General features: G+C 48.2%; 1 protein-coding gene across 2 annotated transcripts; it reads right to left on the reverse strand.

Annotated features, from left to right (window-relative positions):
- Positions 1 to 248: 248 nt before the first annotated feature.
- On the reverse strand, positions 249 to 4,082 carry ADM (adrenomedullin). 2 transcript variants are annotated; one of them, XM_081064182.1, is made up of 4 exons: positions 2,348 to 4,082; positions 1,803 to 1,921; positions 1,503 to 1,652; positions 249 to 1,325 (listed from the first exon to the last, which is right to left on the reverse strand). In XM_081064182.1, exons 2-4 carry the CDS (start codon positions 1,898 to 1,900, stop codon positions 1,007 to 1,009), a joined length of 567 nt encoding a protein of 188 aa, XP_080920308.1. In that variant the 5' UTR covers positions 1,901 to 1,921; positions 2,348 to 4,082; the 3' UTR covers positions 249 to 1,006. The 2 variants fall into 2 exon arrangements, with proteins under 2 accessions (XP_080920308.1, XP_080920309.1); XM_081064183.1 differs by having other exon boundaries at positions 249 to 1,322; positions 2,348 to 2,494.
- Positions 4,083 to 12,133: the final 8,051 nt, after the last annotated feature.

Genomic DNA, 12,133 nt, shown 5'->3' on the forward strand with positions numbered 1-12,133 from the left:
CCCGGAGAGTCCAAGCTCGCCTCCCCACCAGGGATCACCCTACCCCACCCGGCTCGGCCGCCACCTGAGGCTGTGACCTCTGGCGTCTCTGCCAATCTCCGCGCGCCACAAAGGGAGAGCGGAGGTCGGGACAGCACAGTGGGCGCAGAGGAACCAGCAGCGGTCCCACCGTCCCACGCCAGGTGGCGCGACCCAAGGCTCCCCGGCACCAGGGATACCCTTCCTCCCAAGACGCGTGACCCGAGAATGAATCAGCATCGAGACAGTTTATTGGTTTGCTACTTCGCATATCACCCATTTTATGGAAATAGATTATACAGTGACACGGCGTTTCCTTCTTCCACCAGAGGTAATCAGTCTCTTTCACGCACACGCTCACACATTCCACGCAGCAAACAATGTTACCTCGCTGAGACATTCACGTATTAAAATACTGAGGAGGGGGACAATATAATTGCTTTAAAATGCCCTTAATACAATATATAACGTACAAAAATATCTCTATGTTTGAAGTTACAAAAAAAATCTTGACAGGAACAAACTTAAATATTGATAGTTACCTCTGTATATACAATACACATTGCACTTTTCCTCTCTAGGTTTTGGAAAGTTCAAGTAATCGTGGGGCTTGCGCCCCGGTGGGGTGACCCCCCATGAGAAATTAGTTTGAGGGCGGACTCGGCCGTGGCTCAGAACCTTGCTCCGGGGGTCTCAGCATTTGATTCTGTTTCTCCTCTCCGTGAGCCTAGCAGACAACTCCCTCGGATTCCTCTGCTCCCCCTGGGACAGCCGGGCCCGGTTAGGGCGAAAGGAACGCTGCCTGCGGAGAAAGGACGCCCCCTGCAAAGCCAGTGCTGGTCGCCGGACGGTGCCTCCCGCACTCCCAGTCTCTGCAGGGCGGACTCAGCCCGGTCCCCACCTGCTGAGAGGCTCAGCTCAGGAAAGTCCTCCACCCGGGAGGCGCCATCGGGAGGTATGCGCGACTGATGGCCGACGCCACAAGGGCCTAAATCCTACGGAGGGTGGCGAGCACTTGATGCGCGCGTGAAGCAGGAGCCCTGCGTGCCTGCGGCTCCGAGGACAACAGAGTCCGGCTCTGGCCGGCCTCGAGCAGAGAGCGCCGGCGCCGACGGCCATAGCCCTGGGGGCTTATCTTGCTTCTGGGGGCGACACCGTCCTTGTCCTTGTCTGTGAACTGGTATATCTGGTGGGCCAACTTCTGCACGGTGCATGTCCCGAAGCGGCAGCCAAAGCTCCGCATGCCCTGGAATTTGTTCATACTCTGGCGGTAGCGCTTGACTCGGATGCGGGCAGCGTCCGGACTGCTGGAGGGGGAAAGGAAGGCAAGATGAGACTCCCATCAAGCAGGGCTTGGGCCCCTGCCACTGGGACCGGAGGCATTCTAGGACCCGAGGGCGCTGGAACTTGGTACCGCCTCCTGAGCCAGGGTAGTGGAGGAGAGCTACCGTTGCCCAGCCCGCGACGGCGCCGGGCATAGTTACCTGGCCTGGGTGCTGCGAGAGGCGCTCTTCACGTCCTGGGGCTGAACCAGAGTCTGGGCAGGCCCGGCCATCACGTCTGCGAGCCCGGTGGGGTAGCTGCTGGACACCCGAAGTTCCCTCTTCCCACGACTTAGCGCCCATTTATTCCATCTAGAAAACACAAATAGACTCGATTCGCACGCGTCCGTGCGATGCCCCGGGTCGCCCCTACTAGCTTTAACTTTTAACTCCTCCGGACCAACGGCCAGTTTCCCTGTCCTCCAGGTACAAGGACTGCGGAAGGCGCTGCTTGAGACTCACTTCTTTCGGAACTCTGACGCCACGTCGAGCCGTGCGGTGTCCGCGCCTAGGAAGGCGAGCGAGCCCAAGCACAGGAGAGCGACCGGGATCAGCTTCATCCCTTCGGTGATGCGCAGACCCTGGGGAGCGAGAGAGGAGCGAACGTGAGCACCTCGGCGTGCCGCACTGCCCGGGCGGGGCGCGGGGGCCGGCGGGGGCCCCGGCGCGGACTGGCGTAGCCCGAGCTCTGGCTGGCTCAGACGCTCATCTACCCCGGGCGCAGTAAGGCGCCAGCGGCATTTGCACCCTCGGGGAGAGCGACAGGCTCCGCATGGGAGGCCGCTGCCCAGTGCCAGGCTCCCAAAGGCTCCCTGCTTAACTTCTCGGAATTTGGCTGATGGAGCAGAGGGGACTGGGTGTCTGGAGTTTCAGTTGTGTGTACGAACTGGGCCCTGGATGTGGGACGCACCCCGCAAAGGACCCTTCACCCAGCGCTCCCAGTCTCTCGCCTGGGCAAGCTTAAACCCCCCTCCCCCCAGTTTACCCGCCCCGTCTGCCGCACCTACCAGCTGCGGGGGTGATCTGCCAAGATTTGGGGGGGTGAAAGTTCGAGACGTCGCTCGGGCACTGGCAAAACCCCAACGTCCAAGATGCGGTGAGAAACCAGAGATGGCAAGGATCGAGCTGTTCCGCGTAGTGTCACCAAGAAACCACTGAGTGGCTGGCCCTGGTTCTTCGGTTTTATAGGAGTACGGGGGGCGGAGCCTTCACTGCCCTCACGCCCTCCCTTTCTTCCCTGCAGCGCGCGCGCGCCCCTGCACTCGGGCGCGCGCATTGCTTGCCTGTGGGTGTGGAGGGTGGGATTTGGGGGATAGGGAGTCCCTTATGCTCAGAGGGCTTGAAGATGAGCTTCAGGAGATCAGTGCAGGAACTGCTACAGCCCTGACTCTGGGCACAGGGTTCAGACCGTAAGCCCGGGCGAAGTAGGGCCGATACAACCCCCTGGGGTTCTTACTCAGGATCTATGCAGCCCAGAGTGCGAGGCCTCTTGGTATGGAACTGCAAGATCCAGTGAGGGTACCACGCGAGTGGCCCAAGCCCCTGGCCCTCGGGAGCCGTGGCCTCGAATATACCGCGCCCCCTGCCGGCTCTGCGCCTGACCTGGCCGCGACCCCAGACTCTCGGAGCCTCAGGGACGAGGCACAGAGCACTTGCTTAGAGGAGTGGGGTTCGCCAGCACCCACCCCACCCTTTACCCCATCCCCCCCCAAAGCGGCGGACACTCCGAGGTTCTGGAATGGGCTAGTCAGATTTCGCAATAGGGGCAAGGCTCGGAAAGGCTAATTTGAGAATTGGGATTTGGAGGGGGGATTTATCTAATGTTTCAGAATATGTGTCTATTTGGAAATACAGGAATAGCCAAAATCAGGAAGAAAGATACCGTTTCGTTAATCGCCCCCCTCCCCCCCCCCGCAATCCAATTATGCCTTATAAGGTCACAACCTGAGAGTTTGCTTGACTGCCCTCCTAGCCTTCATCCACTGTAAACGTGAGAATTTACTGACAGGGAGCACACTAATGCTTCACGTATGCTAATAGCTTTACAGTTTACAAAGCATAGTCACATCCTGATCTCCTTTGATCCTCATACCTACCCTTGAGTTAGGCAAGGAAGGTAACATTACTTTTCTCATTTCACTAAGTGGAAAATTGGACTTCGGAGAATATTTGCCCAAAGTCACACCAGAGGTATTAGTAAGCAGTAGAGTCCTAACTCGGTCCCCGCAAGCAAGCATGGCAGACTGGGGCGCGGCGTGGATTTTTGTAAACTGGGGTCATCATCCCGTCAAGGGGGAGAGGAGTCCTAGCCCCCGCCCAAGGATTTATGCCTCTTCTTGATGAATCACCCCCAAGCACGTTTGTCACCCTTTTGTGCTCTTCAGTCACTGCTTCTTGACTCCACTTTCTTACTTGTCTTCTATGAGGCCAAACTGGGGAGAGAACTCAGCCCGAGGGGCTCCCTACTTCTTGCATACGGGCCTCTAGTGTCCTGTCAACCACGACTCCAGTCGCAGGTCCTGAAGCCAGGTAGGGAGGTCGAGGACGCTAAACCACTGGGACTCACCCTATAGCAATTCGCTGTGTGAACGTGGGCAAGTCACCTCCTTCCAATAGTTTCCCCATCTATAACGTGCCCCCAGCAGATCTCTAAACTTCCTACCTGCTCTGTCATACTGGTTCTGCCATACAGTGCAAAGGCGTCTGGACGTTGGGTCGCGCGGACCTTGCCTGGTCTGGGCCGCGCACTGCTGGCTCAGCCGCCTTTTCACTCTCAGGACTGAGCCGTGGACATTGCACCTGGCAAAGGGAAGAATTTATTTATTCTGAGGACTCTTCCCGCAGGAAGTCACCTGAGAGGACCTGCGTTCCAGCCGAGGGCAAGGAACAGATTCCTGGCTCTCGCTCTGGTAAGGGCTCGGGACACCGATGGTCAGAGGGGTGCAGCGCAGCGTACTGGCTGGGTTCGGGCCGCCTGGCTGGCCGCAGGGCAGTCACCGCAGTAGACAGGGTAGGCGGCTAGTATGTCCACACCGCAGACAGCAGGTATTAACTGCGCGTCTGCTCTGTTTCCAGGATCCTTCCCATCCTAACTTATTTTTATCGCTTGTTTCCCATTTCCCATCTCTTCCTTTTATTTCGTCCCCTGCAAGTCAGGCTCTTTGCACCGATCCTGTCCAGGACTGGCAATCTGTCTTGTCTAAGGATGCGACCTACTTGTCCCCAGCTTCCAGCTGGGGCCGCGCCAAGACAGGTTTTACTTTCATTTCTCCAGCGCTCGCCTCGAACTGCTGGGGAGGTCAAGGACAGCTGGGCGCCCGCCCACAGCCAGGGAAGGTCCCGTGGTCTGGACTCGTTCCTTCCAATTCCCACCAGCCCTGGAGTGTTCGGTCTGCAGAGAACTCTGCGGCTGTGTCTCGTTGTCGCCTTTCTGTGTCCATTAGGAAAGCACCCTGACCCCCTAGAGGGGAAACAGCTCTCGCTGAGGCTGCAGGATCGCGAAGCGAGCTCTTGGTGCAGACTTTGCTCTGGGGTTCGGGAGGCTTCAACAGCAAAGCAAACCCAGGAGTGGAGATTCAGCTGTGCTCCGCCCGGATGCAGGGCCCATGCCAGCAGCCTAGACGCGGTGCCAGGAATTCCCACCTGAGAGCCTTGGCACGCGCCTTATCAGCCCAGGTGAGCCTTGTAGCTCTGGTTCACCTTGTAGATCTGACGCTTTGAGAACCCCGCCACTTCTTTCTTTCAAGATCTGTATTGGCAGCTAGGGATTTTGCCAGCACATTCCTTTCTTCCAAGGTTGTGTGTGTGTGTGTGTGTGTGTGTGTGTGTGTGTGTGTTTGCGTGGGTGGGCGACAGGGGCCAGTATGTTCTCCCAAAGCATCGTGGGGTAAGCCGAAAAAAGATAAAATTTGCCAAATGTTGGCATCTGCTTTTTTTTTTCCTCGTGGAACAGCGTGTTCACTTACTTAATCATCAGTTTAAAAAAAAATCACTAGAAATGCCTTTTCGGTTAAATGGTCAGATCTAGAAGGAAACACCACAGTGGGAGTTTTGCTCCTGGTGATTTGTTAATGTGGAGTTTCATCCATCCAAGTCGCAGTGATTGTAGATTCACATTGAGTACAAGGAAAGAAGGAAGTGAAGGAAGAAACATCTTTAAAATCTCACAGGCAAGAAAAGAGAAGGAAAAAAAAAAGAAATTCTGATTAATGCGGATCCACTTTTTTTTGTGCCGAAGAATTTTTAAAAGGTCAGATTGTAAATAAATTCCAAAGCACTGTAATATATATGTGTATGCTGACATCACATATACAGACATACAAATATGCTAAAAGCTTGTTGTGTAAAAAAGTCTTAATTTTTTCTACACATTCAAACTAAATTATTTTTAGGCCCTAAATCCAAGCCTTACTCTTAGGAATGTTTGGAGTTTTAAAAAAATCGTGGTGGTGGTTTCTCAGCTAACATTGTGGACACAGTCTCTAAAGCCAGTCTGACCACACTGAGGTCATGCAGAAAAGTAGTAAGAAACAATAAATAATATTAATAATATTAATAAGAATAACGAAAAGTGAGTAGCTAAGTACACTGCATAATTATTTCAGATTTTTTTTTCAAACAGGAAATTTTATAATGCATTTATTATTCATATGGTTCAAAATACCTTTGCTAAGCCTAGAGCTTGTTTATAAAGTTCTTTTGAAAAAAAGGTTCAGGAAGCATCCTGGGTCAAATATATGGTGATGGGAGGAGAACTGACTCTGGGTGGTGAACACACAATGGGATTTATAGATGATATAATACAGAATTGTACACCTGAAATCTATGTAATTTTACTAACAATTGTCACCCCGATAAATTAAAAAAAAGAAGCATCCTGAAGTCATAACACAAAGTGATTTTAGAGAAAGAACACAATTAGCTTTGCAGATTTGGTCATTTACAGCAAGAAGTAAAGCAGGATAATAAAATTCAGGGCACTGTATCACATACAAGGAGTGATTGTCAGTCCATCTGTTTTGTGCAGGAGCACAAAATGAGGCACAAAAGCATTACTTTTCTTTATGCTGATGTCTTGGAAAATATTATGCCCTAAAGAGAGATGTTAACTGCTCTTTCTGCCTCCATCACTCCAAGACTTCTCCAGGAAGCTAACAAAATATAGGTTCTTTCCAGAAAAATGCACATGCACATAAACCAATTTAAGTATAAAATAGACATACAATTTCAGTAGGTTAACCAAGTTAATGCTGACACAGAATAAAAAAGTACTGTTTCTATAGCATTAATTTCTGTCTTGGAGTGGTGGAGGCAGAAAGGGCAGTTAACATCTCTCTTTAGGGCATAATATTTTCCAGAACATCAGCATAAAGAAAAGTAATGCTTTTGCTGCCTCATTTTGTGCTCCTGCACAAAACAGATGGACTGATACAATCAGTCCTTTTATGTGATAAAGTCAGAAGACAAACCTCCCTGACGGTTAAAGAATGTAAGTTGCCATAGGACAAATGAAGAACACAGAGAAAGTGTTAACATATAGAAGCTTGTTGTTATACTAACAGCTACAACAGAACAAGATGAAATGACTTCAGGACAAATCTACTATTGATGGCACAATGAATGGCATTAATAAATAGATTATAGAAGAGATGATTAGACCATTTGCAGTCATCCCTAGGCTTTGAAAATGGCCACTTAAGTCCAGGTGGGGATCCTGTGCTATCAGATTAGAATCATTGGAATGAGGCGATTCTTATGTATGGGCCTGCATGATTTGAAAGTTCATTCATTCTTTCCACAAATATTTACTGAGCATATATTACATGCCTAGCTCTGTGCTAAGTACTGGGCATATACTAATCATCAATGCAAACATCATTGTTGCCCTTAGTGAGCTTATAGCATGGTAGGGTAGCCAGACATAAATTTTCATAGGAACATATACATCACTATAAAGTGTGGTAAGTGTTCTAAAAGAAAAGCAAGACTAGGGGGACCTAGTCTTGGAGGAACTGGCATGTGCAAAGGCTTAGAGATGAGAAAGAACTTGGTCCATTAGAAAAAATGAAAGGAGGCCAGTGTGGTTGAAATACATCAAGTGAAGGAGAAGTGTGACATGAAACGAGATTAAAGAGGTCATCAGGATTAGAGTAAATAGGACCCTTTGGGACATGATGAAGATATCATTTTGACTATTCAATGTGGTGGATGGATTAGGAATGAGCAAGAAAGGAAGCAGTAGGGTGGTGGCTCCCTGGAGAGATTGGAGTGGGCCTAGTCCCCCCATAATCTCTATTAATCCCCGCTCCCCCCACACTCCACCCTAAGCTTCATCAACCCAGCCAGCTTCATGGACATGCTCCTTGTTCAGTTGCACAGGGCCTCACACTTGATTTAATGTTCTGCTTGTCACTGTTTTGAAGTTCTTAATAATTTTTGAACAGTGTGTCATTTTTGTTTTGCATTGGACTCCACAAATTGTGTAGCCAGTCCTGCTCACCAAATGAACATGCAATCTAAGTCAAAGCAGCCTATAATCTCTCACGAGACCTATTCAACTATAGCTACTAATATCAGGGGTACTTCATCAAGTGTCAAGATTCAACTATTCATATAATCACACATGTGAAAGAAACTGCAGGACAATTTCTAGTAGCCATCTCTGAAGCCTCCTTCCCACACCCTGAAATACACCTGAGGTAGAAACAGTGTGTTTGCTATACACATTTAATTTGAAGAAAGTGTTCACTACTCACTTACTGTCTTTAACTTTTACCTGTATGGAAAGTCTGGAACCACCAATGAAGAGGGGAAACCAGTTAGGAAGCTATTACAATAGTCAAGGTGGGAGGTGATAGTGGCTCAGACTAAAGAGGTGGCAATGAGGGTGAAGAGAAGTGTACATATTTGGGAACTAGGATCAATAGGACTGACTAATGAATTGGGGCTGAGAGAGGCAGGTGTCAAGGGTAACAATCATTTAGTTTCTCCCTTAGGCAACTGAGTGGATGGAGATGTGGCAATGGATCAGGGAATTTTCTGTCACAGCTGCGTAGTCTCCTCTCCTCTGTCACTGTTTGGTAGAAACCATTTGAAGAGGCCCCAGCCCTGCCTGTGGACATTTGGTCAAGTCACACTCTCATACTGCCTCTCTGAAGTGTAGTGGCAAACCACAGGAAGCACTTGAAATGACTGTACAGATCAACCACTCACTCCGTGACAACCAACTGTAGGAGCAGCGGGCTGATAATTCGGTCTTACTATAGTAATCATCTCCTTTTTGTCTTCTAAAGAGTAAAAGAAAGGCTTCTGCTCAGACACATCATCACTGTGTTGCATAGTCTTCCTTCCTGCTCCTGCCAGGTTTCTGTAAAACAAATCTGGGCTTGCTTTACTGTCTCACTCTTTGGTGAAAGGTGATGGTGGTTATCTCCGTCTGGCTTTCAGCCAATCTCAGCAATCAGGCTGCCTTGTCCGGGCTTATCAGTTTCAGCAGACTGGTAGCTGTTGGCTGAAAAGCAAAGCACAACTCCAGTGTATGCTAAATATGTTCATGTGTGTATACAAACACATGGTGCCTTTATACATATACCTGGGATATATCAAAATCCCTATACTTCAAAACACCCATGGATAAATGGTGTGGCAACTTACATGACCTAACAGATGGAATAGGTCTAAAAGCACAAGGCATTTGATTCTAAGCGTGAAAAACAACTCAGTTTTGATATAAAAAATAATTCAAACAAACACTTGTGAATGAAATAAAAGACAACATATTTAAAAAGTAAAATGGGACCCCCTCTACCTCATGTCATGTATAAAATTAACTCAAAATGAATCAATGACCTAAATACAAGAGCTAAACTATGAAACTCTTAAAACATAGGAATCAATCTTCATGACCTTGGATTTGGAAATGGATTCTGAGATATGACACTAAAAGCACAGGAAACAAAAATAGGTAAGTTGGATGTTACATGTTATATACATGCAATGGAATATTATTCAGCCACGAAAAGAATGAAGCAAAGATACATGCTACAATGTGAATGAACCTGGAAAATATTATATTAAATGAAAAAACCCAGACATAAAAGGTCACATATTGTATAATTGCGTTTATATCAAATATTTATAATAGGTTTTGAAAAACAAGATTCAACCAAAGATCTAATTGTCTTTAAGTGATTCCTGAATTGGGCAGCATCCTGTCTAACAACTAGGTCATTCTGAGGGGTTGTACAAAATGGAAGGTTTTTATAGAAAGAAGGGTGGGGCAAGGGAGCTATTAACAAAAGAAAAAAATTATTCTTAGACCCTGACATATTTTCTTTGGGAAGAGAATGGGAAGCATTTTTTATGCAGATCGCCTCCTCTTCTTTCTATGGGCAATGGAGAGGGCCCATGTGATGCAATGGAGAGGGCCCATGTGACGGAATACTTGTGCTTGTCCAGAAAATTCCTATTAGTTGATTAAGATTATGTTTCTGGGAGAAGTTGAAGCTGCAGTTGGGTCAGATATTAAATCTAGGTTTGGTATCATGGGCTTTTTAGCACCAGTGATGCCATTTTGAGCCTGTGTTTTTTTCTTTAACATAGGTTAAATCCATAGAAACAGAATACAAATTGGTGGTTACCAGGGTCTGGGGGAGGGGGAAATGGGAGTGACTGCTTAATGGGTTTGGGGTTTACTTTTGGGTGATGAAAATGTTTTGGAACTAGATGGAGGTGATATTTTTCACAACACTGAATGCATTAAATACCACTGAATTGTACACTTTAAAATGGTTAATTTTATATGTGAATCTCACATATTAATTAAAAAAAAAGTAAAATGGGTAAGGAACATGATGGCTGTCTTAAAAAATCTGAAAGGGTATCATACAAAGATAGATTTTTAATTTTTTCTGAGTAGTTCCAGTGAGCAAAATCAGGAAAGCTACAGGACAACTCTGACGTAACAAGGAAGAATTTACCATGGAAGAACTAACAAAGGGGCTGTTAAACTGGAATGGGCTGCCTCCCAAGGAAGTAAGATTACTAGTTACTGAACGTGATAAAGTTGGATGATGCGCTCTCTGGGAAGTCGTAGAGAGGATTCTTACATGAGGCATGATTGAAGCTTTTTTGTTTTAATCATTTTCAAGCTCAATCTGTTATCTTCCCTCCACCCCTGCAGTTAGGCTGATTCAGTTTGACAACAAGCAATTTGCAAATGCACTAGAAAGTATTTCACCCTGGAGTTTCAGTTTTTATTGGGCAGTCACCCTCTCAATCTACAGATGTGGCACAGAAAGAGGAAATGGTCAATTACAGTAAACTGTCAGGAGCTCTCTGGACGCTCAGTTCTGAGTTCCAGCCATTGCACTTCCTGTTGATAGTTGAGGAAAACCACACTCATTAAAATGCCGGGCGTGCGAAAAAAATGTGTACAAGTGGACACTTGGGTCAACGTTGCTCAAATAGTTCGCCCTCATTAAAATGCCGGGGGTGCCAAAAAATGTGTACAAGTGGACACTTAGGTCAACGTTGTTCAAATAGTTTGCTGTAATCAGAAGTGTCTGAATGCTGATGGTAACCACTTTGTGCACCACTTGTAATTGCAGAAGTCAAACGTGACTCGTATTCATCTTTTGTTATTGGTATACATTATTACCATTTTAATAGTTTTTTCGTTTCTTAAAATGTATATACATGTGTTTGGCACCCTCTGTATTTAAGCACTTATCAGACTCTTATGTGTAAATGGTTAAGAGTTAAACCCTCAATTAATAACGAGTAGTGATAAGCAACCACGAAGAGGATCACATTAGCAAAACATGGAGATTCTCAAAACTTCAGTCTACAACTTGTAACATATCCTGCTACCAAAACTTAACGACAAAACTAACAGATAACAAAGAAAGCTCATCTGGGTGACTCACCAGCCAAATTCCAAACGATCAATAAGGGGCGCAGTAAAAGAAAAACCGACATAGATAATTCTTAGGTTAGTTGATGAGACTAATTCATTTTATTGCGTGTTTGAGCAGGGAAGTTGGGAGTCACCACCTGATCCCACTACCACAGCCCTGGGACTGCCTAACCCCTCGCCGCCCCTTCCCTCCAGGGAGAGAAGAGCCTCCTCCTTCGGACTCGGTGGGACCCAGTCAGTTGAGCACGATCCCGGGGATGCCGCATTCTTCGGTGGAACCCAGCCCCGCCCCGGGGCGCTCCGGGGGAAGCCCAGGCCAACCGCCCCACAGCCCACCCAGCACCGAAGCACGAGGCGCCTCTGAAGATTGCGCAAAAGCCTCTCCCTCCCCCGCATGCTGGGTGGTATGTTCCTAAAATTCCCTTTTACAAAACATAAACAGGAAACGTGCAGCAAAAGCCCTGGCGGTGCAAATTCCATGCTTCCAGTCGAGGGCGGGAGAATCTTATCTTTGGGGGGGGGAAGGGAAGCAGCAAACTTTCCAGGGAACCCTTCAACCATCCTAGTCTCCCAGATGCAGAAAGAAAAGAGTCAAGAAGGCGGAAGGAAGGACACCCTGCTTTCAGAAAAATAGGGGAGGGGGAGGTGGAGGTGGAAGTGGGCCACGAAGGGGCAGCCAGATCTCACAGTGAAACCCCTCGAGGGGCTGCCGTGGCGGCCTGTGGCGGTAATACGCCCAGCTGCCCACTCCCCAAACTCAGTGGTGCAAACGGCGGGCAGAGGGTGGGGGTGGGCTCGCCGCCGGAGCTCCGGCCACCGAACCAGTGGGGGGGGGGGGGGGAGGAGCGGGCGCTGGGCGCGGCGCAGGCGCAGAGCG

The sequence above is a fragment of the Rhinolophus hipposideros genome (assembly GCF_964194185.1).
Source record: "Rhinolophus hipposideros genome assembly, chromosome: 10".
Classification (NCBI taxonomy): domain Eukaryota; kingdom Metazoa; phylum Chordata; class Mammalia; order Chiroptera; family Rhinolophidae; genus Rhinolophus; species Rhinolophus hipposideros.

Bases quoted from the DNA above. Each gene is read 5' to 3' on its own strand.
- ADM (XM_081064182.1), bottom strand. From the start codon at position 1,900: ATGAAGCTGATCCCGGTCGCTCTCCTGTGCTTGGGCTCGCTCGCCTTC. The intron at 1,653-1,802 runs GTGAGTCTCAAG...TGTGTTTTCTAG, and splicing joins GCGTCAGAGTTCCGAAAGAA to ATGGAATAAATGGGCGCTAA. The intron at 1,326-1,502 runs GTAACTATGCCC...TTCCCCCTCCAG, and splicing joins TCTCGCAGCACCCAGGCCAG to CAGTCCGGACGCTGCCCGCA.